General features: G+C 44.2%; 1 protein-coding gene across 4 annotated transcripts; it reads right to left on the bottom strand.

Moving 5' to 3' along the window:
* Positions 1-737: 737 nt before the first annotated feature.
* shdb (Src homology 2 domain containing transforming protein D, b) lies at positions 738-24,534 on the bottom strand. 4 transcript variants are annotated; one of them, XM_085774184.1, is made up of 8 exons: positions 24,324-24,534; positions 20,749-21,128; positions 18,709-18,859; positions 15,730-15,951; positions 8,068-8,145; positions 7,118-7,292; positions 4,518-4,637; positions 738-1,171 (listed from the first exon to the last, which is right to left on the bottom strand). In XM_085774184.1, the coding sequence occupies exons 2-8, from the start codon at positions 21,079-21,081 to the stop codon at positions 985-987; spliced, it is 1,266 nt and encodes a 421-aa protein (XP_085630310.1). In that variant the 5' UTR covers positions 21,082-21,128; positions 24,324-24,534; the 3' UTR covers positions 738-984. The 4 variants fall into 4 exon arrangements, with proteins under 4 accessions (XP_085630310.1, XP_085630309.1, XP_085630308.1 ...); XM_085774183.1 differs by lacking the exon at positions 24,324-24,534 and adding an exon at positions 21,719-21,856; XM_085774182.1 differs by lacking the exon at positions 24,324-24,534 and adding an exon at positions 21,715-21,832.
* Positions 24,535-24,623: the final 89 nt, after the last annotated feature.

Genomic DNA, 24,623 nt, shown 5'->3' with positions numbered 1-24,623 from the left:
GTCTACCAAATGCAATGTAGGCAACCAACGTGAGATACAGGTTAGCAAGGTCCAATACAACAGCAAGTACCAATACAACACAGCTTCTCTGTTACTTACAATGAACAATCAACAAGTAACATGGAGATGTGTCAAGCAAGTCCTCAACATACAGCAGCATGACAGCACGGGACAGACCAGATGGAAATGAACAGGTGTGGCTTTGTGTAGAAAAGCATCTGAAATATCACTGTTGCTGGTAAAAACCTTTTATCATTAAAAATAGCTGTTTTTTGTTTGTTTTTTTGTTTTTGAACATATACAAAAGGGCTGTCTGAGCCCTATACAGTACAATTCAATTTCTTGATTCTGGTATAAACATGAAAAATAAGCAAAATATAACGTGCAAGGTTTTCACCTGACAACAGCAATATTGACCAGTGTTGATGAGGTGTTATTTTGTGGAACAGCAGTAATATAATCTCAGTCCTCTGCAGGTCTTGGTTAGGAACAGACAGACTTCCTCCCATCTCCACTTTAGCTAAGTTACTCTGCACTTCTTTCAGCCGTGAGAGAGGAATAAGGAAAGAGAGAATTTCAGATGCCCTGATGTTACCCCCCTTGATTCAGCGAGGAGATGTTAGAGAGAGAGAGAGAGAGAGAGAGAGAGAGAGAGAGAGAGAGAGAGAGAGAGAGAGAGAGAGAGAGAGAGAGAGAGAGAGAGAGAGAGAGAGAGAGAGAGAGAGAGAGAGAGAGAGAGGAGTTACAGCAAGTGTGGCCTTAAGTTCAGGTATTGCATTTCATGTGAATCGATCTCTCCGGATGTTAGAGACACTTGGCACAGGTACAACAGCAGTGGTGTGAGAGGGCATTATCCCCATGGTGTGTTGAGTCATCAGAAGTAGTCCAGTCCAACAAGAAGAGAACACCGGCCCCTCCGCTGGGAAGATCCCGTCAAACATTCAAGTTTTAAGTGTCCGAGCAGCATGAAAGGGCCCGAGTCAGTCAGAGCGTCTGCACCAGCACAGGGAACAGCAGGGACAGGTGCTCAGCACCTCGGATGGGGAGTTTGTGTGTGGTGTAGAAGTTTATCACCTCTGGGATGGTGTCGAAGGGGGGGCTGTTCTGTCCCAGCACGTACTTGCCGTCTTTATACTGAGTGAACTTCATGTGCATGAAACCCTGGCAGCTCCTGGGAAGAAGGGGGAAAAACAGGAAGGACGTATTGTGAATGGAAGAAGAAAATAGACAAAGGCCAATGAAAGTGACCCAATATGAAAGGGAGAAAGAAATGTATTGGGGAAAAAAGGACGATGACATGAAATGTGGGGCATATAAAACGTCATGCATCACGCAGCCTTCCACATATTTTGTCACATAATGACACGGTGGAAATGACAGCCTGGATTTATGTTCACTTCTTCTTGCTGAGCTTTGAGGACGCGATCCTAACCAAGATTTAACACCATGTCACAAATTAGGAAGGGAAGGACATTTTGATGGATGAACGCGTGGTATAATCGTACATGATGGGAAAGACAAAGCCAGAGTGAGTGAGAAAGAGGAAAGGCACTGGACTGTGAAAGTGGCGAGAAAACCACACGAGTGCCTCCCCTTTAAAATCCAGGCAGCTACGACAGGACTTCCCCTTTAAGAGCCAGACAGTCATGATGTACGTCTAATTATAGAATCAGAGGGAAAGACAAGGGCTGAAACCGGTCACCATAACTGTCATTGTTCTAGTAAACCAAATTAAATTTTGAAGAGCCGTGAAACCAAAAACACTCTCTGTGGCTACAAACAGCCAAACAACAGGCAGGTCACCATCATCCCACTTGAGCCCAGACTCGTGATCACATCAGAGCTCAGAGTTGACAGTGTGCTTTCATCCACTCCTGTTTGTTTATGGGGACACTTTGTATCTCACGCTGCATTAGAACCTACCAGTGCTGCTTCATAAATATTAATGTTGGTTTAAATGTTGCAGGTCTGTCTGTTTCCGCGCTGAGTCTCTTCATTTTGTCTCCATTTAACAACTTTTGTCATTCCTGCCATTGTTCACATTTCAGTGCTATCTTAAGGTGTGGCTAGGAATGATATTGGCATAAGGACAAAGACATTCAGATGCTGCAATGTTCCACAGAACTGAAATTGTTTGGTCCTCCCCCAAAGGGTGTGCTGACATTATCCCAGTGTGTGTCTGATCTGACCCAATCTAAAAACTAGTCACAACACGTCGATAGAGACTGGGGGAAGACACTTGTTTTCTACCACTTGGACCTTATTTTCAGAGTTCTGGCTATCTTTTCTATCAGTGCTGATAACAATAGGGTAGAAAACACAATGAGTTGGTGTTTATCAAGCGATAAGACAGATTATCTAAACCACTGTGCTTGAAGGTAAAACCCAAAGGATTAAAGTGTCCACCACCTCTAACCTTGCTGAAAGGCTTTTCATCATGCTGGCTGGACAATAATGTGTGGTGCAAAAAAAAAAAAGAAGCACACCCTAGAATCTGCACACTCTACTCTATTTACGTAGAATGGCTTTCACTGATCCTCAGGGATCCAACACAAGAGGAAGCCTTAAATGCAAAACATCTGCATCTGCATGTGGACCACAAAAATGGAGGACGACACTTATGTATGAGACTAAATAACAGGCAACACTGAGACATGAAGGCATTTTCATTCTCGATAGATAATGGTGCTATGAGAAATGTAAGGCAGATTTGGGGTTAAAACCAAAGGTGAGCTCATCAGTCACAATGGCAATAATGCTATTGCACTGAAAACTGTACAACTGTGAAAAGTAAGGACGACCAATGTAGGTCAAAGACTTGAAGCTGTGATAGGGGTGGTGGGTGTGTTTGAGTATGACTTTACCCTTTGGCTTTGTGTTACTTTTTTTACATTAACATTATTACAGTACATGGTTACATTTAAAGCAGAAGTAAGTGATATATTTGTGTTAATATAAGTCTTAAATAGTTATATCTTCCGACAGCGTTCACTTACATAGAGTGTTTGGACCGAAACACGGGTCTGTCAGTCACTCTGCTCTGCTCTGAGCCGAGGAGAAAACATTTATCGTATCCTACAGTTTTTATCCAATGAGGAGAGAGAACGGCATGCAGGGCTGTGTGTGCAGCCAAGGGACGCCGTGAATGTGGCGACGTAGGGACGAGGACTGTTATGGTGCGTTCAAGGAAACTCGTATTTTTCCGACCGTGAAGTCGTACCAGTTCGATCTGGTACGAGTTCACCGGTCGGAAGTTACGAGTGGCCGTTATAGTGACTTTCACCGGTAAAACAGGTCGGAGAAACACAAGTGGGTTGCCTGGAACGCTACAAAGTCGTAAGTTGTGACTTGAAGCTGTAATTTACGATTTCAAAAGCCTGCCTGGAACGCAGCATTAGCCAAAACGACCGGACCACTTACTTCTGCTTTAACTAACCAGAAGCTGTGTTCGAAATCAGACAGATCAACTGTTTGTATTTATTTTCCCTATTGACCTATTGTCCCTGATTTTAGTTATTTACTTTGTAAATACAACATTATTACTGATAGGAATTGAGAAAATAAAAGGTTAGCTCATTTTGCTCAGATTGGAAACCTAGGCTTACTCCTTTTAGAGCATGACATAATAGATTGTACCATGTTTTAGACTGTGGAGGTCTACTTCAGTGAAGGTCAGTTTCTCTTTCTAAACAAGCAAAAGAATGCAAGGTTGATAGATTTTATAGTTTCATAGAAAGACATTATTGTCTCCCACCCTCACATGCACCAGCTGGGGAACCAGTGCTACTGGTGACCTTGTTGCTTGAGCAAATGTGCGTGTGTGTGCATGCGTGTGTGTGTCAAACCCACTCTACTCATGTAAATGAGTAATGCATGAGCTTGTTTATATGTCAGCACAACACAGTGACACTCTGTGCCTACCCCCTCCCCACACTCTTTCCCTCTTCTCTCCCTAATTCCCTTCTTGTGTGGCCCACAGAAGGTAATTCATATTCATTAGTGATTATGGGGAGGATGATGTGTGCAGTGAAGTGTGCTCTACCTGCCTGATTACCACTTAGAGGGCCCAATGGGGCCAAGGGGGAAGGCCACAGAGAGGGGCCAAGGATGGGGTGAGCACAGAGTGATGATGGGAGAGCAGTGTGAGGCTGGGACGATGGATCATGGTCGTAATTACAAGGGAGAGATTTGACCAGATAAGCAGTATTGTGCCCTGCAAATGAGTATCGGGAAAGGAATCAGCATGGCAGTGATCTTAAGTGGGGGTGATGGTGGAGGGGAGGGAGGGAGAGAGACAGGAGCAAGAGACAGATGGAGAGGTGTGGGAGACTGCGATATGAGATTGGTAGCTCAGGTGGCTTCACAGACACTTCACACACACTCTTCAGTTGCACAGCAGAAAATATGAGAAGTGTTCAATTACATTGTGCACTGAATATCAGAAGTGTTCAGGTCTCTCACCGATTGATGTGGCACATCATTGCGCACATGTGTGTTTGTGTGTGTGTGAGTCTTACCGTAGAGACAGGGAGTAGTCGGAGCGATTGGTCTGACTGTTCCTCACAAGGTAGCTACACTCTTTACACAGCGTTAGCAGCGACTCTGCCTCAGAGCGAGACAGTGATCCGTGGTACCACCTGCCACACATACACACACACACACACACACATACAACAAGATATGGTAAAAGTGGTGACATGCAGTTTGATTTCAGCATAACATCTTTTACTGTTGGTTCATGACATGTTGTTGTTGATAAATATAAATACATCTCAAGATTCACCCTCGACAGTGTAATGGTTATCAAACAGAAGAATGAGTAACTCCTCTGTTTTCAAAGCAGTAAATTCCATCATGGTGGAGTCTGGTATGACATTTGTGTTGGTACACACTGCTGTCGGTCATGCATACTTTAAATGCCACTGTCTTGAACTTTAGACTTGAGCATGCGCTTTAATGAGACATAGCAGCATTCTAGCAGATACTGTATATGAAGTTGCAGTATGGCACAGCAGTGCTTTGAGCTGACACTTGATATTAGCATGCTAATGTGGTCAAGGTTACAATGCTACAATCTAGGTATTTGGCCATCACTAAACAAAACACAACTCCGCCCACACCAGTACATCTGTCCCAGAATGAGGGAATAAATTAGCTCCATAAAATACTTCTTTATAAAAGAAAAATAGATATTTATATAACTGTAGCCTACACCTTATCTACAGTAGCTATACAACATGAAGACAGGGAGCACGGTAAGAAGGGAATTACTCTGGAAAAGTAATTAAATTACTGATTACTTCTTTTAAAAGTAATCATTACTGTTCTGATTACTTTTTTTCAAAAAGCAATTCATTATGTTAATGACATTTACATGTTACATTATTAGTTACTCCATTCCCTCAAAAAAACAAAAAAAACAAAAAAAAAACAGAACAAACTCTAGCAGGAAAGCAGAGCCAACACTGTACAGTATAGCCCTGGACAGGTGCTCAAGTGTGGGTGAGAGCAGTGGAGAGACTGGCTGGAGCATAAAGTGACTGTAGCGCATTAGGACCCCGGAGGTCAGACGGGGCGGGCCGACGGTGTATATCCCAGGATGAGTGCTATAGTGTGGGTGAGAGCAGGGGGGCGGAGTGGGCCAACACTATGTATTCAAGGGCGCGTGTTTAAGTGTGGGTAAGAGGAGCAGAGAGACTGGCAATGGTAACGTAAATTTACCTGGCCGTAACTATGATCTAATTACTATTTCAGAAGTTATAACACATTAAATGACTCCGTTAGTAAAAAAAGTAATCAAATTACAGTTATGCGTTACTGCTCAACACTGTTGGCCATAAAGCAAAGGATTAAAAATTCTAACTTTGGTTTAGAAATCATCATAATTATTTCAACAACATGGATGTTTGAATCAAATTTGACTGCAGCCTGTTCTATAGTTGTAGAGACATTTCAGTGAAACTACAAATGAAACCTCATGTTGATGCTAAAGGACGAACAAGCAGATCATCACGGCCTGTAAATGAACTTATTTCTTCTGTCACAATCATTAGATATTCTTGGACATGACATAGCCAGTAGCTAGCGTTGACAGCAATTCTGTTTCTCTGTTTACAACAGTAGGAAACCACAACACACAAAACAGCCCCCCAACAGAGATCATCAAGGAGTAATGGAGCAAAATAATCAACTACTATCCTCATGTGAATTTGTGCACATGTATGAGTACAATATTGTTTCTTGTGTGTGTGTGTTGTGTGTGTGCATGTGTGCTTAAGGTCATATGCACAGATTTCATTAGTAAAACAGCCATTTAATGCACAGAAGCATCACATAAATTACACCAATGATGTCTGAAACTACAAGACCAAAGTAAATGTGTGTTTTTAATGCTCTGACTTAATTAGTTCTCATTCTAACCTTTCGCAGTTGTGTAAGCTCTGGTGAGCGCTGCTTAGTCAAAAGACATAAGTGTTTTGCTTTAATTTCTCCACACCATCAGAGCGGTGCATTAAAATAGATTTTGGCTTTATTTGTGGACTGGCCAAACCCATTGTCCCACAAATATTCAAAATCACTATCAGAATAGTGTATGCATGAATAAATGCATGTACATAACATCTGAGCCAAGACATTTACAACCTACAGAGATTAATAGTGCGTGCTAATTTCATTTACACGCACAAATTATTGTATAACTCTGTTTGGTTTGATGCACATAAACATCATAATTCAGAATAATGCCCTTCACAAGGTGCCTAGCTTAATCGCATATTTCGATGATATGTGGACATCTTTTTCATTACTCTGCTTGGATTACACCATGTGCACATATTCATCTTGCAAAGCACCGTGGGCAGATTTTGACGTTGGTTAGTGTCAACTATGTTACCTCTATTAATACAGCTATTTTTCTTCTAAGACAGTGCAATTTCTTTATCCTCTGTTATATTTAAGGTAATTAAATTAATGGCAACAGGGGCACTCAATCATTAACCATCTAAGCATGTAAGCCTCTTAATCTGATTAAACCTAAGAGTGTGGCCTACACTCTGTTCCATAGCCAATGATCTAGTATGTGTATGTAGCTGTGTTTAACAGAGGATTTCACACATACACCTGCTTCTCCAGAGGCAGCGTAGGGTCCACTCTCTCCCCCACCAACGAAAGGCCTTCCTGCGGCATTCGAAACTTCATCCCCCCACCTGCCAGCGGGCTGGACCTGGGCCCGGGAGGACGCAAGCGCTCTGTGGGCGACGAGGAGCAGTCCCACTCTGCGCCGTCAAACTGCACTGTTGGCAGACAGGGACAGAAAAAGTGAGTCACGGTATTTACACAGTGATGTGATCAAAAGGGATTAAACCTCAAAGCCAGACTTGGGTAAACATCAAACATCCGGCTATTGGGAAACCACGCATGCAGCAGAAGGACCTCTCTTGCACTAGAGGACACCAGGTCTGGGACTGGCAGACTGCAGAATCATCAGCATCATCACAATTATTACCATCATCAACACATTTATGAGTCTCCAATGACAGATAGAGACAGGAAGTTGGCGTCTTCTTTGCCGGGCTCCGTCGTGTGCATCTTCCAGTAGTCTAGATATTGATGATATGAACTCCATTCTGAGGCAAATTACACACACACAGGCTGAAGTGTTATTTACCACTTTTGTGTCTGGTTTTTGTGAAATCCAATCTACAATACTTGTAATTGAGCATTAAGTGTGCTGCAGCTCTACAGAGCTCACTGATATGAACAAGGCAGACATTCCAATTTACAGGGAGCTATTCGTGGTTGATGCAAGGAGTGGGGGGGTGGGAGGGGGGTTTGTAATAATAAGCTTCAAACTCAAAACCATAATGACTGCAACAGGCACGGATAGATGCAGGTGGCGCAGATGAAGGTGGCTGGGAGTTCAGGGAGGAGGTAGAGACAGATGTAGGACAACGGCTTGGGTCAGGGAGGTCAGCATGACTGCATATGTTTGCGTTTGGGTTGATAATAGATGGCAAGGCAGGAGGTAGGGGGGGGGGGGGATTGGTGGTGTTCGGGGTGAGAGGTCACCTTGCTCTCTGACGGGGGGCTCCTCCTCCAGCTGACCCACGGGGGCAGGCCAGGGCAACTCCGACAACTCCCTCATTTCTAATAGAGGAGGGGGAGAAGCGGAAGGGAGGCGAGAGAAAAAGGAGTGAGAAAACAGCAGATGGGGGTTTGAACAAAGTTAACCAAAGTGAAGATATGTGAGAGCAGCAGCGATGATACAGAAGTGAGACTGAAATCAGGTGCAAGATTTTTTAATATGAGGTGGAGAGCGTATGTGAGAATTGTGATGTGAAAGAGGTGAAAGACAGGGAAGCCTAGCGTGTGTGCTTATGACAGGGATGTGGTGTTATGAAAATGTGGTTTGGTCTACTTCCTGTGTGAAGAGAAGCAACATACTCTACCTCCTGCCTCCTTGCTTCATCACACTTGTGGAAGGACATAATCTTGGTGGCTCAGACTCTATATTTACAGTAATTTATTGTGTGAGATGAGATGGAAGAAAGCAAAGAAGATCCGACAGACAGGAGGAGTTCAGAAGCTGCATTACAGTACTTAAAGTGATCCGAACTGATCCACTGTGGGGAATTATCTCTTGGCAGTAACTGCAGTGAAAATGTAATGTGACTTCGTGTGCAATGCCACCCTCAGCACAGTGTGACAGCGGAACTGAGGAGCGTGGGGGCAGAATAATGCTCCTTCACTGTCCTACCTACAACAGGAGAGCAGCAGAAGGTGCACTGTGAGAAAGAACTGAAAATAGCTCATTATCTACCATGGAAGGCAACCATCTACTGTACCAGTCATCATGGTAGCCTTACACACACACACACACATACGCACTGACACACGTACATTATGCGATTTGCCAGTTTCACACCATACATTCAGCTCCTGCTCACAGCAAAAAACGGATTACAAAACAAATAAAAGGAAAAGAGGGGTGACGTCTTAATGAGCCGACAAATCCAAAGACCCCCCAGGCCTGCGACATCAAAGGCCATTTGAACGGGCGTTTGGAGAGAGACCCAGGCTGTACATACATGCCTCTCTCCCTCCCTGGTTAATTATTGAGCAGGCAGACACACTCCGCCACTTTCTCTGGCTCTCCATGAATTATTGATGCATGGCGCAGTACAATGGCCCCATCTGGAGCAGGCCGCACCTCCGCTGAAGCCAGGATTAAAGAGTGGCCTGGCATCCCTCAATGGAGGACATGCACGCAAACACACAGGTCCACAGTCACACACACACACACACACACATACATGTACACACGCGCACACACACACACACCTGACACTTAGAAACACCACCACTGCCACACTCTGCTGCCTGTCCGCTCTCCCCCACATCACATTCACACCTCTAATTCTCAAGTAAAACTGAAAGAGACGCATGGAGAGAAGGAGGGGTGTAAATGAGCAGCACACAAAAACAAGTGAAGGGTGACAAGAATGGAGAGAGACGGAGCGGAAACAGCCAAGATAATTTATTAGAGATCAGAAATGTGCTCAGGCATATGAGCAAGAGATAAGCTCAGGTAGTGGCGTATTGTAGACTTAGGAGAAAATTCCATTAAGACTCTGGTGGAAGCTGTTGTCCCTCTGAACAAGTTATATTGTCTGGTACTCTTCAGTATAATACAAAGAGTGTGAGATGATTTGAGTTGTTTCCGCTGTTTAAAGGAAACTGTCGATGAACTGTGTGCCTGAACATATGTTTTGAGGAACACACTGTTTCATCCAATCCATTTTCTTGATTGACTCAGACTAAGTGAAATGGACCAGGTCATTTGACTACAGGAGTTTCAAACCCTGGTCTTTTAGATACAGTCTTGTCAAAGCAAGTGCCAGAACCCAGTCTCTTCCCAAATAAACTGTGAATCGGCTCCTAATTAGACAGAAAGTTGGTGTGAAGTTGTACTGATAATTATGCTGCGATTTAATTCACAGACCTCACTCATTAACATTGTGGATTATTCTGCATATCTGAGAATATGGGAGAGCTGCATCAACACGTAATTTTCACATAGGTTTACATAAAATCACATATTTCCTCTGATTTGAGAGGAGCCTTTCCTAAATGTGCAGACTCTACACAGCTAACCAGGAATATTATGTTTCCATCACACCGACATACACACAGAAACCTCATCTGAGTTCCTCGCTGTGATAACAAAAGGTTGAATGCCAAGCTTACGCACACACAGACACACTATCACACCATGTCACTCATTGACTAACAGGGAACATCTGGCTTCCATTCTCGTCTAACAGGAACCTGTGGATCTGCCATACATAGAAGGCTTTTAGTGCTCTGCTTTGTTCATTTGCTGAAACAAGACAACGAGACACACTAAGTGGTGTGCGAATAAAGGCCCTGGCCACATCTGCGCTGTTTGTGACTTGTACTTAAAGTCTACTACACTGTATACATTATATGCTGCGTGTGAAAACAATAGAGTGTGTTTCTTAATCCGTTCTCTCTGCCACATTTTCCAAAGGGATGAAACAGGTGACAGCAATTCAGTCATTTGTGGTCTCACGTGCCTGGTGCCTCAACTACCTGTTAACAATTACCAGAAATTATCTAAGGGGGAGGGAGTGACCACACTTAGTTTTTCTTTCTGTGTTGCAGAGCACTCATTGCCTCAGGTGATGGATAACTGACTTTTCGAGCACACCAGCTGTTTTCTGTGTCCGCGTAATAAAGGAGGAGCCGACAAAGACAATAGAGCAGCTTCATTAAGTCCATTAATGAAGACATCTGTTTTTCAAACAGCCCCTGCATCACGTCTTTTCTCTTCCCACAAAGACCTTCTGCTGGGCAAAAATGGCCCCCATAAGGACAGACCATTAACACCTTACGCCATTATGCCAGTGTGGGGGAAAATCTTCCTCTTTCATCAAAGATCCACAACTGTGCATCCATTCTCCAGAAATTCATTACACTTACTCCCCTATGGCTTCAAACTGCCCTCCCTGTCTTTCTCTCTGTATTGAACATACCTCTTTCTTCATCTCTCCCTTTTTACCCATCATCTCTAAGTGGGGCATTATCTCTCTTTCCATATCCCCCCGCACCTCTCCCCTATTGCCCTACTCTACTTCTCTCTCCCCATCTCGGCGAGACGGAATCACGAAGGCAATGCCTTTTCATTAATGTCAGTAAAGGTTCACGCTGAAGGAGAAAGAAAATCAGTGAAGAGAGGGGGCAAGAGAGAGGAAGTGTGACAAAAAGGAGGCAGGAGTGAAAGAGAGAGAGGGCAAGATAAGAGTCTCCTTCCACTGTGCCGGTAAATTGATGAAGAGACTGGTCAGATGCCCCCAGGGTCTGCTTAGAGCAACAGAGAGCAGAATCGCACCAGAAATGGAAATCACATTTGTGTTTTTTTCCTTTTTTCTTGCTTGTGCGATTGTCTGCATGTACACACACACACACACACAAACCTACATTTGTAGCCTCCTAGAGGGACATGCACATGCTCAGAATAGCCCTGGAAACCTTGTCCTGTCCTGTCAGTGCACATTTCCAGACACAGCACAAACGTACACAGACCATCTGTCTTTGTAAGCTTTGCTAAACTGCACTTTTACTTCGGTATTCATTAACACTTTAAAGCACCCTTCAGCATCTTGCAAACAGTGCTAGTTCGTCAAGAGTGAATAAAGCAATTAAACGGTCTTGATAACTTTTCATTATGTTCTAAAATCGAAGGCAACTAGACTTCTTTTGATGACTGTTAAAGCAGAAGTAAGCGATCCGGTCGTTTTGGCTAACTTTCTGTCAGCCGATGGATCGTCCCTACGTCACCACATTCACGCGCATCCCTTGGCTGCACACACAGAGAGGACCGCCCCTTTATGCCGTTCTCTCTCCTCATTGGATAAAGGTTGTAGGATACAAGGAAAGTTTTCTCCTCGGCTTACAGCAGAGCAGAGTGACTGAGAGACCCGTGTTTCAGACCAAACACTCTATATAAGTGATTGCTGTCGGAAGATATAACTATTTAAGACTTATATTAACACAAACATTCTGCTTACTTCTGCTTTAAAATGTATCTTCAATTTTGGCAGATTATCTCTGTAATTATAATTACTAAATAAATAGTTCTTGTTTGCTGTTCACACACACACACACACACACACACACACACACGCTAACGGCTCTATAAGGCTAATAAGGCAAGGCGGCTCTTTGGGCTAAATGCTAATGTCAATGACAGGTTTAACAGGTTGAATATTTGCCATATTTAGCATATCAGTTAAGCATATTGGCTTAACTGATATGGCTGTAAGCTATGAAGGTATGTGGTCATAAAGCAAAGCATTGGACAAACTACAACACTGACCTGATGATGATGATGATGATGATATGATACATTTATTTAGTGCAAAGAGTTAACCTAGCTAAAGTCTTCACCCCCCTTTTGTTTTTAGGGCACACGTGTATAGTGAGGAGCTTCTCTCTATAGTCCCCCATCTTTTCCTGTTGCCTAATGAGCAGCTGGATGGAAATAAGTGGAGGATAAGTGCTTTGCTCACTGGCACCATGATAGTAATTGCTAGATGCGGCAATGTTATTCATTCACCTTCCCCTTCCAGATTTCCAGCTGATTTGAGTTTCTCTCATAATGTGTCCACTCCTGCAGTGTTCAGCCATCATCTGGCTCAAATGAGATGGCTCAAAGCTCCTTTTGTGGACTATAAAATCTAAAAAAAAAACAAAAAATAAAACACCTGAAACACCCATTCATCTGTTCATTAGGTGTGGCCATCAGAGAGGTAATGAGATGGTGCCTTTCATTAGCTCACTAATTGGTGCTGAATGGCTGCAGGGCCAATCTCTCACTGCTGGACTGTCTATTGACTTCCAGGAATTAATGAATGCTGTAATTTGAGCTGGACGGTGGTGACTGGTGACAGCTTTCGAACGTTGTAATTAAAACCCACCAGCCTGAGAGAGGCCTGTCACGTCCGACCCCTCAGGCACCCTCACACAGCTGGACGAAGAGGACCCACTGTCCATATCCAATGGAAAATAATAAAAACGCTTCAAATGCGCCCTTATTTTTCTGCCATTTGACAAAATAGCCACATGCAACATTCACCCGATTACATTTAAGCATGGATAATCTGTGAAAATCATAATCAGAGAGAGTCTGTTTAGCAGCGCTCGCTGCAATGCACGCAAATCCGATACAATATACTCCAGCAGTGCTCCATATCCCTCCCCACTCTGCAACATTCACACTCATTTGTGCCAACATGCACACAAACCCTTCTCACCCTTGAATTAGGAGCCTAGTGATAATCACAGCTGGAAAACCTGATCTGAGAATCCACATGTGTGTGTGTGTGTGTGTGTGTGTGTGTGTGTGTGTGCATACGGTGTCTGTGTGGAGGTGATGATGAGGGGCTGCTGGCAGATCGTGATGCCCCCCTTTGCCCCCCGCAGCGGGTTATCTGAGTGAGTGTGTCACATCCACAGGGAGGGAGGGCTGCGGGGACAGCCCTGTCACTGCTGCTGTGCTGGCGTGTGTATGTGTGAGAGAGTGTGCCTGTGTTAGCGGATGACTGATTGCTACCCGGCTACAATGGCCCTGACTCCCACTCCTCTCCGTTCTCCTCACCTCGCCACAGCCCCCGACCATTAATTCTCCTCGACGCCCCTCCCCTCTGAAGCACTGGGGCCTGCACAAACATCCATTGAGCTGCCACCAAACATACCATTGTTCCTCCACTGCTAGCTTTCTCTACAGACTCTCTATCCATTTTCCATCTCTCTGTCTCTCAAACCTCCTCATCTCTTTTTTTTTTCCACAGTCCATCTTTTCCATCTCTCTCTTTTTCAGCTCTGTCCTTGTCCTTCCCATCTCCCCTCCCTCTCATGTGGGCCGTGCCTAGCAACACTGAGAGGGTCTGGGAATATGGATTAAATGTGAGAATGGAAAATACTGTTTGTGTGTTTACACTTCAGTGCTTTGGTCTGCTCAGACAGACAGCACGCCAGCTCAGAGTGCTGACTCCAAATGGAAAAAACAAGGGGTCAGACAACTCAAGTCTCGCAAGCGTTTTCCTCCACTGCACTCTCTAATGGTGCTGTAAGCGCTCCTCTGCAGGGCTGCACACTGTATGTGGCACGGAGAGGAAAAGCTTGAAAACAACAGATGAAGCAGGAATGAGCATTTAGTAGGTGAAAGGTGATGCTGGCTTGTAAATTAACTAGTCCGCACATCCTTTTGAAACTTCACTCTCAAATAACCAATTTTGTCTCTTTGCTGCTCCTCTGATTAACGTGATTAGAGAACGAACATGGTGTGAACGGATTTGCCTGCATGTGTGTACGTGTGTATATTCAGACAATTGTGTGCTGCTGACCATGACTCTCTTATTAGCACTGGATCAGTCACGCACATGTAGGCATGTAATTAACCGAGAAGAAAGGAGGGGCACACAAGAGGGGAAGAGAGTAAGAGAGCGGGAATGGGAGTGCACATGAGGCAAGGTTGATTTATTATCCCATCACCTTGACCTTGGTGACTTGGAGATGCAGCTCAATTAAGCTGACTTGGCCTGGCATGCCATCCACTGATCCACTCCTAAATGACCTATCAGTCTGCCTCTGTTTCTCTGTACCGCTCTATATCTCTCCTACTTTCACTTCACTCTCTCCCTCCAATTATATTCAATAGATGGAACTAAACAGGATGGGATATGACATGTACTGTCAGTGCAACTTTAAAAATGCACTATGGCTAGCTAACCAAACGTAACTAACTTAATGAGTGCTGTATCAATTAAAAATACTGCCTTGTCCAAGAAAATTAATGTTTTCTTCGGTGCTCTCCTCCACTGCAGATCTTCTTTATATGATGTCAACTGTGTCCCCCTCACACCAAAACACACACAAGACATCTCTGTCACTTCTCATGACCATCTCAGAGCTTGTTGTGACCGTGGTTTTTTTTCCACATGTATGAGAGCGAGAAATCAATAGTCACCAGAAGGTGTTTAAGTAAAAGAGATGGAAAGACGTGTGTCATTTGAGCTGAGATGGTGAAGGTCACAGCAGCTTCCATTCCCTGCAAAGAAAGGCTTTGGAGCTGTAATGATGAGGGGGCAGGAACCACATTAAAGGTCAGGACAGTTAGATAAGTATTTTGCAGTGGAAGTGGTATCAGCAGCAGGGCTCTCAGTGTGCTCCTGGATGGGTTTTATGACCTTTCAATTTTTTTTGAAGATTTTTTTCTCCAGTTTTAACCATTTCCACAAATTTCTATTAGGGTGATTACAATATATTCTGTGTAATACCTTATTGTTCATGTTTGCAACATAGAAGCTCCACAAAGTGATACAGATGTATTGTTTTCATCAAAAACAATAGACAGATTCCCAGTTTGCTGGCTTGAAAGTGTTTTTCCTAAATGCGGCTTAGGATGCCAAAACTTTACTTTTGGCAAGCTCTGAGTATTGATTGAGCCCCCAGCAGCTTGAATTCAGAGGGGCCAACAAACTGAGGAGTTGTTAAGACAATGATGTCTCAAATGTTTTCAGAAATTCCACATCTATTGTACAGTCCGATTTGAGCTGAACGGAAATTTGTTGTTGGGCTTTGCCCAACTATGCTCCAATGTTGTTTTTGTTAACTAAACTGCCAGAATACCATCATGTTTCTAGTCACCTGCAAAAGCTTTGGAGATGTTGTCCTTTTTCCACTCCCAGGGTTGGTCATACTCATCGGCCGGCCTCTCATCATCTTGCGGCAGCCTGCTGCTCTCTTTGCCTTCTTCCTGAGGTTCTCCATACATCAGGCCCAGGCGCTGACCTCGCTCATCTTCATAGGGGGTATCGTAGAGCTGCACCCCACCACGCATATGACCTCCTCCTGGGCCACGCTGCAGCTCTGTATGCAAAAAAATATACGTATATTCAAACACAGATGCAAGGACATGTGTGTGGGGGTTCAGAGATTTGTCTCCTGTGTCGCCTTTAACCACTCCGCAAGAAAAACAGATTACATTACGAAACAATATTAACCAGCAGCAATGAGGTTCGCCTCAAGACAACACTGATATTATTCCGTACTATAAAGTAAAACAGAAAGCCTGTTGAGCTCTGACATGACTAGAATTAGAGAAGTGAGACAAATTATGTTTGCACAGCTTGCCGTGGGCTCAGAATCTCATATGGGGGGGCTTAACGAGGCCTCGGGCTAGATGCTGAGTTGCAACACGGTTGAAAACCCACCCCCCTCCTCTTGTCCATCCTGAATCCCAGCAGCAATCTAGCCTAGCTCACAACATCATCCACGGCCCCTTGTTAACATTTTCATCACTTTCTCAGTGGGTTCCAACCTAGAAATGCTTCTCAGTACCTGCAGCTTTTATGTGGAGTCAAATATAGCCATGAGATAAAAGGCTTTAAGGTTATTGATGCAAGCTAGAGGATGAAATCTGATTTCAATAGGAGCCTCTGAGCCATAGCAGCATCAGCAACAGCAGCAATCAGCAATGGTGCTTTGTTGACCTCGAAAATGTGACCTTTAAAAACTAGGTGGTGTAGAAGGGGGGTAAAAAATCAGGGACAAATTAAGGAATGGGCATCTTTTGTGTCCACAGCCAACAGCCTTGCAATGGCTCACATGGGAGGGACTAAATGGAAGGATTCACTGGTGAAAAACAGAAAACTTTAACCTTCACACGACAAGACACCGCTATTGGGCGGCCCTGCAGTCACCATGGTAACCGAGTGGAGACCCTGGGGAAAGTCCCTGAGGTTATGAAGGAGAGGGTGGAGGGGAAATGGAGGGAGAGGAGGAGCAAGCTGGGGAAGGAGGGAGAGAGAGGAGGAGAGATGTGGCGGGGTGAGGAGCAGGAGGAGAAGGAAGAGGAAGGGGAAGCAGCGAAGAAGCAAGAGGGAGGAGGAGGAGGGCGACAGCACAGGAGGGAAGGACAAGGGAGGGTGGGCTCGGGTGAGGGGTGGATGTCTGTCATCGTTTGATGTAAAGTCATTGAGACAGAAGCGCAGCGGGGACGAATGCTGCTCTACCTGCGCTGGGAACCCGCAGTGTCAGTGGCAGCCCGGAGATGGAGAAGATGAAGGGGAAGAGATAAAAACAGGCATGGAGGAAATAAAATGAGAAATTCATAGGTAACATGATGGAGGAAAAAACACACGTGGGGGGCAAGGGGGAGGGGGCAATAGCAATTTGCCAGAAAGGTGACAAAGATACTGTAGAAGATTGAGAGGAGTGAAAACAGGGAGGGCTGGGCGCTGTTTAGGCATACTGGACCTGGAAACTGAGACCTGCCTTCATCCTCATAAACAAGACTCAAGCATCATGACAGAGTTAAAACACAACAAACAGCTTGAGTGTAGACATAAGGATAAAAGATGTTTTTTTTCCTGCCTAAAAGTACAGCCTAAAAAGCACACAGGTGTCTTTTCAGGACGGTCTTTGTGAAAGATAATTACTATTCCGATCTCAATGTCTTTGACGCTCCGCTGTGTTTTTTAATGAGCAAAAGCAGACAGGGAGACAGACAGACAAAAGCAGGCAGACAGACAGCCCTGGAGTGACAGGCTCAATTCAAAGTCAATGAAAGAGCTGTGACAATGCTTTGCCAAACGCTCTGCCATCACCACCGGGAATCTAATCTCTCCAATGGCTCCATCCAGCTGCCGTGGAGGGTCCTCCGTTTGGGGAGAAGAAGAGGATGCTCCATTCAGTTAAACCTGAGATTATGGACTTCATTTGACCACCAAAAGGGATAGCACAAGTGACAACGGAGAATGAGCGGGACGTAGAATTTGCTCAAGAACAAATAAGAGGGACAGCCAGACTCCCCTCAGGGGCTGGGGAGAGCCCTCGAGATGATGAGAGATAGAGAAATGGACAAAAGAGGAGGGGGAGGCTTTTACACTAAATGACTGGGACAGACCAGGGAGAGCGCATGGGGAAGGGGCAGACAGAGATGTTACGGAAGGAGAGACAAATGGAAAACGATAGATGCGAGTTAGACGGTGTGGGAGAAAATAGAAAGGGGGCGGGAGGGTTTGAGACTGGATAGGCATCTCCAAAGGGTAGACTCATCTGAGATGAAGTGAAAGCACAGGGGAGCGGACAGTTACAGCACTCTATAGCCAAGCCGCCACCAACGATGAAGCAATTAAATGAGAAATACGGCGCAGTCCTGCATTTAACACCAGTGTCTTCAGGACAAAGAAGTGGAAAAGGTGAAAATAAATACAGATTATTCTGTAACGGAAAAAATACTTTGGAACAGGGAAGACAAAGTCTAATAAAGAATGATAATGTCACTGATCATCTGAAATCAACTGACATTGCTGACAGATTACATGTGATGCCTGACTGATTTTTATGATGTGATCTGATTTAACCTTTGAGGATGTCAAATTAAACTCTTATTATTATATATATTATGAGGCCGGTTCTGATTCATTTTTTATGTGGATGTATGGTTTTACTATGTGAAGATAACCATCAGAGATAGCTAAAAATGAGAAGCTGTAACGCAAGAAAGAAGCAGCAAAAGGAGGCGGGACAAAGAACAAAATTAGACAACCACACCTCCTTTGATAGTGACCTATGAAAACACTGTACTACTGATAAGATACTGAGCAGTAAGAGTCCTCTGACCTGTTATGACTCTCTGGGCCTCATATGGCTCCATGTAGCCGTTGTTCTCACAGGGAACAGGCCCGTGATCTGGCTCCGGTCGGCGGTCCAGACGAGCATCGAACGGGTCAGAATAATCAGTGTCCCCAGCCAGGGGAGCAGAGGGCACCACCTAATGAATAAAACACACACACACATAGAAAATTTAGGTTTACCACAGAGAATTAATTTGTTCCCTTAGCAAAACAATGCCCCTAGACTTTTTTCACTTGGTATAGAAATAAGAAATACTTTAAATATGTTTTTGTCTTGCAGGCAAATATGCAAAGACAGCTACAATCCCAATCATAGGCTGTAATGAATTTCATCCAGCATTTTCATTATCTGCGTTTTCTAAAAGCACCCTCATTTGAATCAAACATTTGAATAAAAACATCCTGGGGCATGCATGTTTTCTGATAATTAGAGAAATTTGGTTGGATATATACAAATGCTGAATAGGAAGTGTTGCGCAGACAATAGCTCATCAACCCAAGACGGAGAGAGCAGCGCAGCACTTTTAACAAGCAATCAGGTCCTCAGTGAATGGCACGTTAAATACATGTTTGGTTACAGACAAAAATGCTTTTTGAGCATCTCCAAGACAGTAAAATTACACCATTAGTGAACAACATCACAATAACACACCAGAGCTGTGTAGAAGCTACACAACGCTCCCTCTTTACAGCCTTGAGCGAGGAACTATATGGACAACACAACACAAAACAGCAAGAAAGCGGATGATCAATTCTTTTTTCTTTTTGGAGGGGGGGGGGTTGAGGGAGAGAGTACAGAGGGAGTTGGTTGGCCAGTCGGAAGCATTTGTTCTTTTATGCAAGCACAGGAGGAAAACAGTGGTCAGCTGGCACACTGACAGCTACAAAGGCAGCCATATGGTCTCTCTCTCTCTCCCTAACACACACATGTATACAAATACACAAACACACACATGTGCACATTCCTACAAACACATAGACCCCTCGGCAAAGTGCTCTCGTCCTTTCACGCTCTCCCTCTGACAAAGAAAATCGCTCCACCAAGGCTTGCTTCACAAATTCCTGCTCAACACGCACACTTTACAAAATTACATCCTAATCCCATGTTGGTTCTGTAACAGGTTATCTATCGATGCGCAGGAATCTGCAATGTTAATTAGCGTGCGGATGTTCCCACAGACCCTGGGAAATTAACGAGAGCAGGAGAAGAGTTGGGAAGAGGGGGGAAAGCTATTGACTTCAGTTAAGGCTATTACTTCAATTCACTTCAGGCCTTTTGCACTTGTAGCATTTTCCATGAGTGGAGTCATGGATTTAACTGCAGCAATGAAAACCCTGAAATACCCCTGAACTTACTCGGCATATGTGATCTGAATTAATGTGTGGATCGTTTCCTTGTGAAACATTTGCCTCTGCTCCAGTCGCTCTCTCAACATCTGTTTGCCCTTTTTTTCCCCCCACTCACTGTAGCCGTGTATGTTTTCAGCAGCACAACACGCAGAGTACATAGTCAGGAAGGCACTGCAGTCCCGACGACACAAACAACACCGGAGCATAAATTATACCTCCCTGTGGCCCTTGACACGTCAGCATACAGCGCACTGTATATGGCCCCTGACGTGTTGATGCGGGGGTCTCTCTCAGCTTGCAAAACCAAACCCCATTTATTATTTATAGAAGGACATAAACCCAGGGGACTGTGACCCTCTCCTACTCAATGGTCCGCTCAAGCCATCAATAATTCTTTCTCCCATCTACAGTAGAGCAAATTTATGTGGCGCGTGGGATGTAATGTGATTTATGTAAACAATACATATTTGTGACACACATTACCAGTCACTTGCTTATGGAGTCTGATCAATAAAGCTGTCACTGTGATGGAAATGAGATGAGAGTGAAGAGGGCCGGAGTTTTTTTCTCCCCTTCCTTGCATCCCTCCTTCAAGATACTTAAAATCTAAATTCATCACCCCTCGCTTCTTTGCTCTGAACACCTGCAATGATAATGAAGAGGCGGAAGCTCTTACGGGCTCTTGTTGATCCTCTAAAGAGATGGCACTGAGGAGAATCTTGGTGCGCCCCAGCTCCTGAGAGTCCACTTTGATCAGTCTGTGCTTCGGAGACTTGGTATCCACATTGGACGACTTCATGGGGGAGCCATACACCGGCGTGGCAGGGTCAGAAGCTGCAGACTCGCACCTGGACCGGCTCTCAGACTCCTCATAGGGATCCTCAAAGTCCAGGTCCCTCTGGAGTCGGTAAGCTTTGAGGATCTCGCTCTCTGTGTAGTCTGGTGTGGGTGGCTGTGGAGGCACCTTCCTGCTGCCAAAGCTCAGGTAGTCTTTCAGCCACTTGGCCATAACAGCTCAGCTTCCAAACGTGCTGGTGTGTAGTGGAGAGAGGGAGGCTGCAAGAGGGCACACAGGGACAGAACAACAGGGTTACTGCCTGACCTGATTTCTGGCGATACTGTGTGAGCTGTGGCTAAGTGAGGGGTCCACTCTAGTTTGTGTCTGTGCTGGACAACTTTTTTTTTTTTTTTTTAACTAGTGATGGCAGACCCACAATAGCTGTGCGTTTACATGCACTCAAGTGACATTAAACGGCACCAACAGCTGGGCTCTGCGCAGCCCTTTTGTTTTACGCAGGGAGCAATAACGTCTGGCATCTGGACTTTGCCCAAAGGCTGCAATTACATTTCACACCCCTGCAATAAAAGTCCGACGTTAACACGCTGATAAAAAAGGAAAGAGGAAAAAGTGCAAGAGACATTAAAAAGTAATGTGGAATCAAAGAAATATAACATGTTTTAAATTCAATTCAATCGGACTTGCTTTGTTAACCAGCATATCATCCAATAAGTTCAGAATTAGTCAAATATAGACAGGCTGGTGACGTTAAATGCATTCTCTAATTTCATTTTCTTCTTCAACTTCTCGCCAAAAACAGTGGATTTAAACAGCACTGAGCTCTGCGCTGCATGGCACACTCACTTACCAATTCTATTCAGTCCTTCAGCCACTTTGGATGCTTTATTCCGCGCTTCTTCATGTCGATGACGATAAAACGGCACAGAGAAGAGACAAAACCTTCCAAAACCTTGTGTTCTCCCACAAAAAAGAGGATCGCGCAGCAGCTTTTCTGGAACAAAAACAAGCGCACTGATATCCACCGGAGTTCCTCAACCCGCTGACGGCAAATGCGCGAGTGAAGAGAGTGACTGGAGCTCCGACAGAGTCAACGGAGCGATTAAAGGGGAGGTGCTTCATTCCCAGGGGAATATCATCCTATTCCCTTTTGCAGTCAGCCGACCGTTCATTCATTGAAATATCTGCACATCACATCTACTACTCCCTCAGTCGCTGCATGGGGAAAACAAGCAGAAACTGAGGGAGCAAAAAAAAAAAAAAAATCAGCTCTCACGAATGTGCTCCAAAGATGTGCATTATTTATTGTCATGAAATCACTCAGAGTTTTTATGTTGTAGCTCCAGTGAAGGCATTTTGTGTGTGTGTATTATGAAATTACAGTTTCCCCTAAAAGAGCATCAAACTGCAAAAAGCCTGAGAGTGGAACACAACAGTTTTCTGCTCCCCTCCCTCTCTCTGAGGGGATTTGGTGGAATAGGGAAATCCTGTCACCCTCCAGGCGACATGAACGGTGTAGTAAAGTTTAGATAAAGGTGGAGACACAAAACTATGGGAAAAAAAGGCACTGAGCTTGTCAACTCTGACCCAAAAAATGGAGCACTTTGTTCAGATTCATTCCTTTTGTTTCATCCCCCTTGCTCTCTCTGAGTGTGTTTCATCCTCTTACAGATGTCCCATTATCCAAGGTCCAGGCTTGTAAATTGGATTATGTGCTACAGTGGGTAAGGCCCATCTAAGTCTGTTAAAAGACCGTAAATGCCTCTTTCTTTACGACACTCATGAGCTCACTTTCTCCCAGGGGTGGGAGACTAGATGAGGTCATCGTGCTAGAATCCAACCCCACCACAACCATCAACAGTATCCCCATCAGGACTTTCACATCTTCCTCCTCCTTCCTGCCTACGGTCTGTCAGCACCTCTGAGTGTGTATGCGGTTGCATGCTGAATCTTTTAGGTCCCGGCAGTCCAGTTTCAATTAGTTGCTGTGTTGAAGTAGTTACCTTGAAGACAGGATCGATTCCAAGAAAGCATCCAATGTATATAGCCTATTTGTTTTCTTTTTACCAGTGTTTCATGTCTCATTCTCAGTTCAACAGTTCCCCCCAAAAGGTTTTCAAAAAAATCTTCACAGAACAAGGTTGTGGGAAAAACAAAATCTCAACATCATTATCATGTGAGAGCACAATCAATACTCTGGTCTAAAGGTCTTATCTTCTGGGAATGAGATCTATTAATTCATTAAGTTGATAGAGATCTTGTTGGCACAACAAACGGACCTTGATACTTCAAGATAATTTGTTTGCACAATATATGTGGTGTGATCCTTTTCCCACACAGTTGCTATCTTTTTTCTCACATGACAAACCCCCACCATCTCCTACCCCGTTCCCTCTATTTCTGCAATTCTTTTCTACCTTTGCATTTCTGTCCCTCGTTATTTCGGAATGGCAGTAATCTTCCCTCTCTTCTGCCTCCTCTCAGCCAAACGTTCCTGTTTTTCATCTGCACACGCGTCTCAGTCCAACACCTCTTCTGATCCCCCTACATGCCAGTAACATATTGAACATACATTTCATTTTTCTTTCCATCCTGGCCTGGGGTGAGAGAGCCGAGTTTATATGGAAGAAAAGATTGAAACTGAGCAAGAAATGGAAAATAAAGAGACAGAGAGACAGGCAAGCTGTATAGAGGAAGACACATGGAGAGCATGGAGGAAAGTGGAAAATGGGGGTTTCTCACTGTGAGAGATAATCAAAAGCAGACAGACAGGTACAAAGCCATTGTGTTTTTTCATGCAAAATAAACACTGTTGCGTAGGAGCCAGAGATTTAATTGAATCAAACAGAAACAGGAAGATGCTGTGGAGTAGCTCAGAGAATTAATAAGATTCCCTCATTATAAAGGGCTAAATATGGATGTGACATTTTCTCTGAACTTCACGCTCCACTCAGATGTTGCTCTTTCCCTGGCTCAATGCCATTGTTTATGAAATATGAAAAGGTAGGCTATACAAAACAAGCTGTTGCTTCTATGGCAGATCAGTGGCTGCATACATTCACGTAGCCTACAAGCCTGACACACCAACAAAGGTTATCTTTCAAAGCCACAAATTTCATTCTGAGTAATCACTGAATTAATGGGCTGGGAAAGATGCTGCACAGACTTGTAGGAGGGAGTGATAGCCATGGTTTTATCTGCCTTACATTTACTGCCCTCATCTGACGGCTCATGTGTACTGCATGTCTTCTTTAGAAACAAGAGGTGGGTTGGCTGCATAACTTCATAGTTTGTGAAATTCATTCATTTTGATATTCATTAGTCCTATCCATTTATGACCAACAACCAGGAACTGCAGGTGTTTATAGTAAAATTAAACACAAAAAATCAGTGTCACCCTAAAAATGGAGTACGCTTTAGCTTAAATAATAACGTTTCAAATATTCAATTTTCACTCACCTCACATTTTCTTTTAAATAGTGCACTTCCGGGTTCAGCTCCTCCGGTGTTGTAATTGGTTAAATTCGCCGTCTTACGTTTCAAATGATTGGCCAAAATTAGCAAAACAAGGAACTCGAGGGGCTGCTGAAATGGAGAGCACCAATAAAAACAACAACACATTGAAACTACACGACGGGATATGCTACTGTACACTTTCCACAGTCTGTTGTGTGTGTATTTCAGCTTGCAGCCACACGGAAACTGCCCCACGATGTTGTTGGCTGCGCTGCACGCGACAGGCACAAAATGCCATT

This window comes from Trachurus japonicus, chromosome 4 (genome assembly GCF_045865225.1).
Source record: "Trachurus japonicus isolate A0001 chromosome 4, Traja_1.0".
NCBI classification, from domain to species: Eukaryota; Metazoa; Chordata; class Actinopteri; order Carangiformes; family Carangidae; genus Trachurus; species Trachurus japonicus.
The sequence above is the reverse complement of the archived record's forward strand: the minus strand, read 5'-3'. Positions and strand labels throughout refer to the sequence as shown.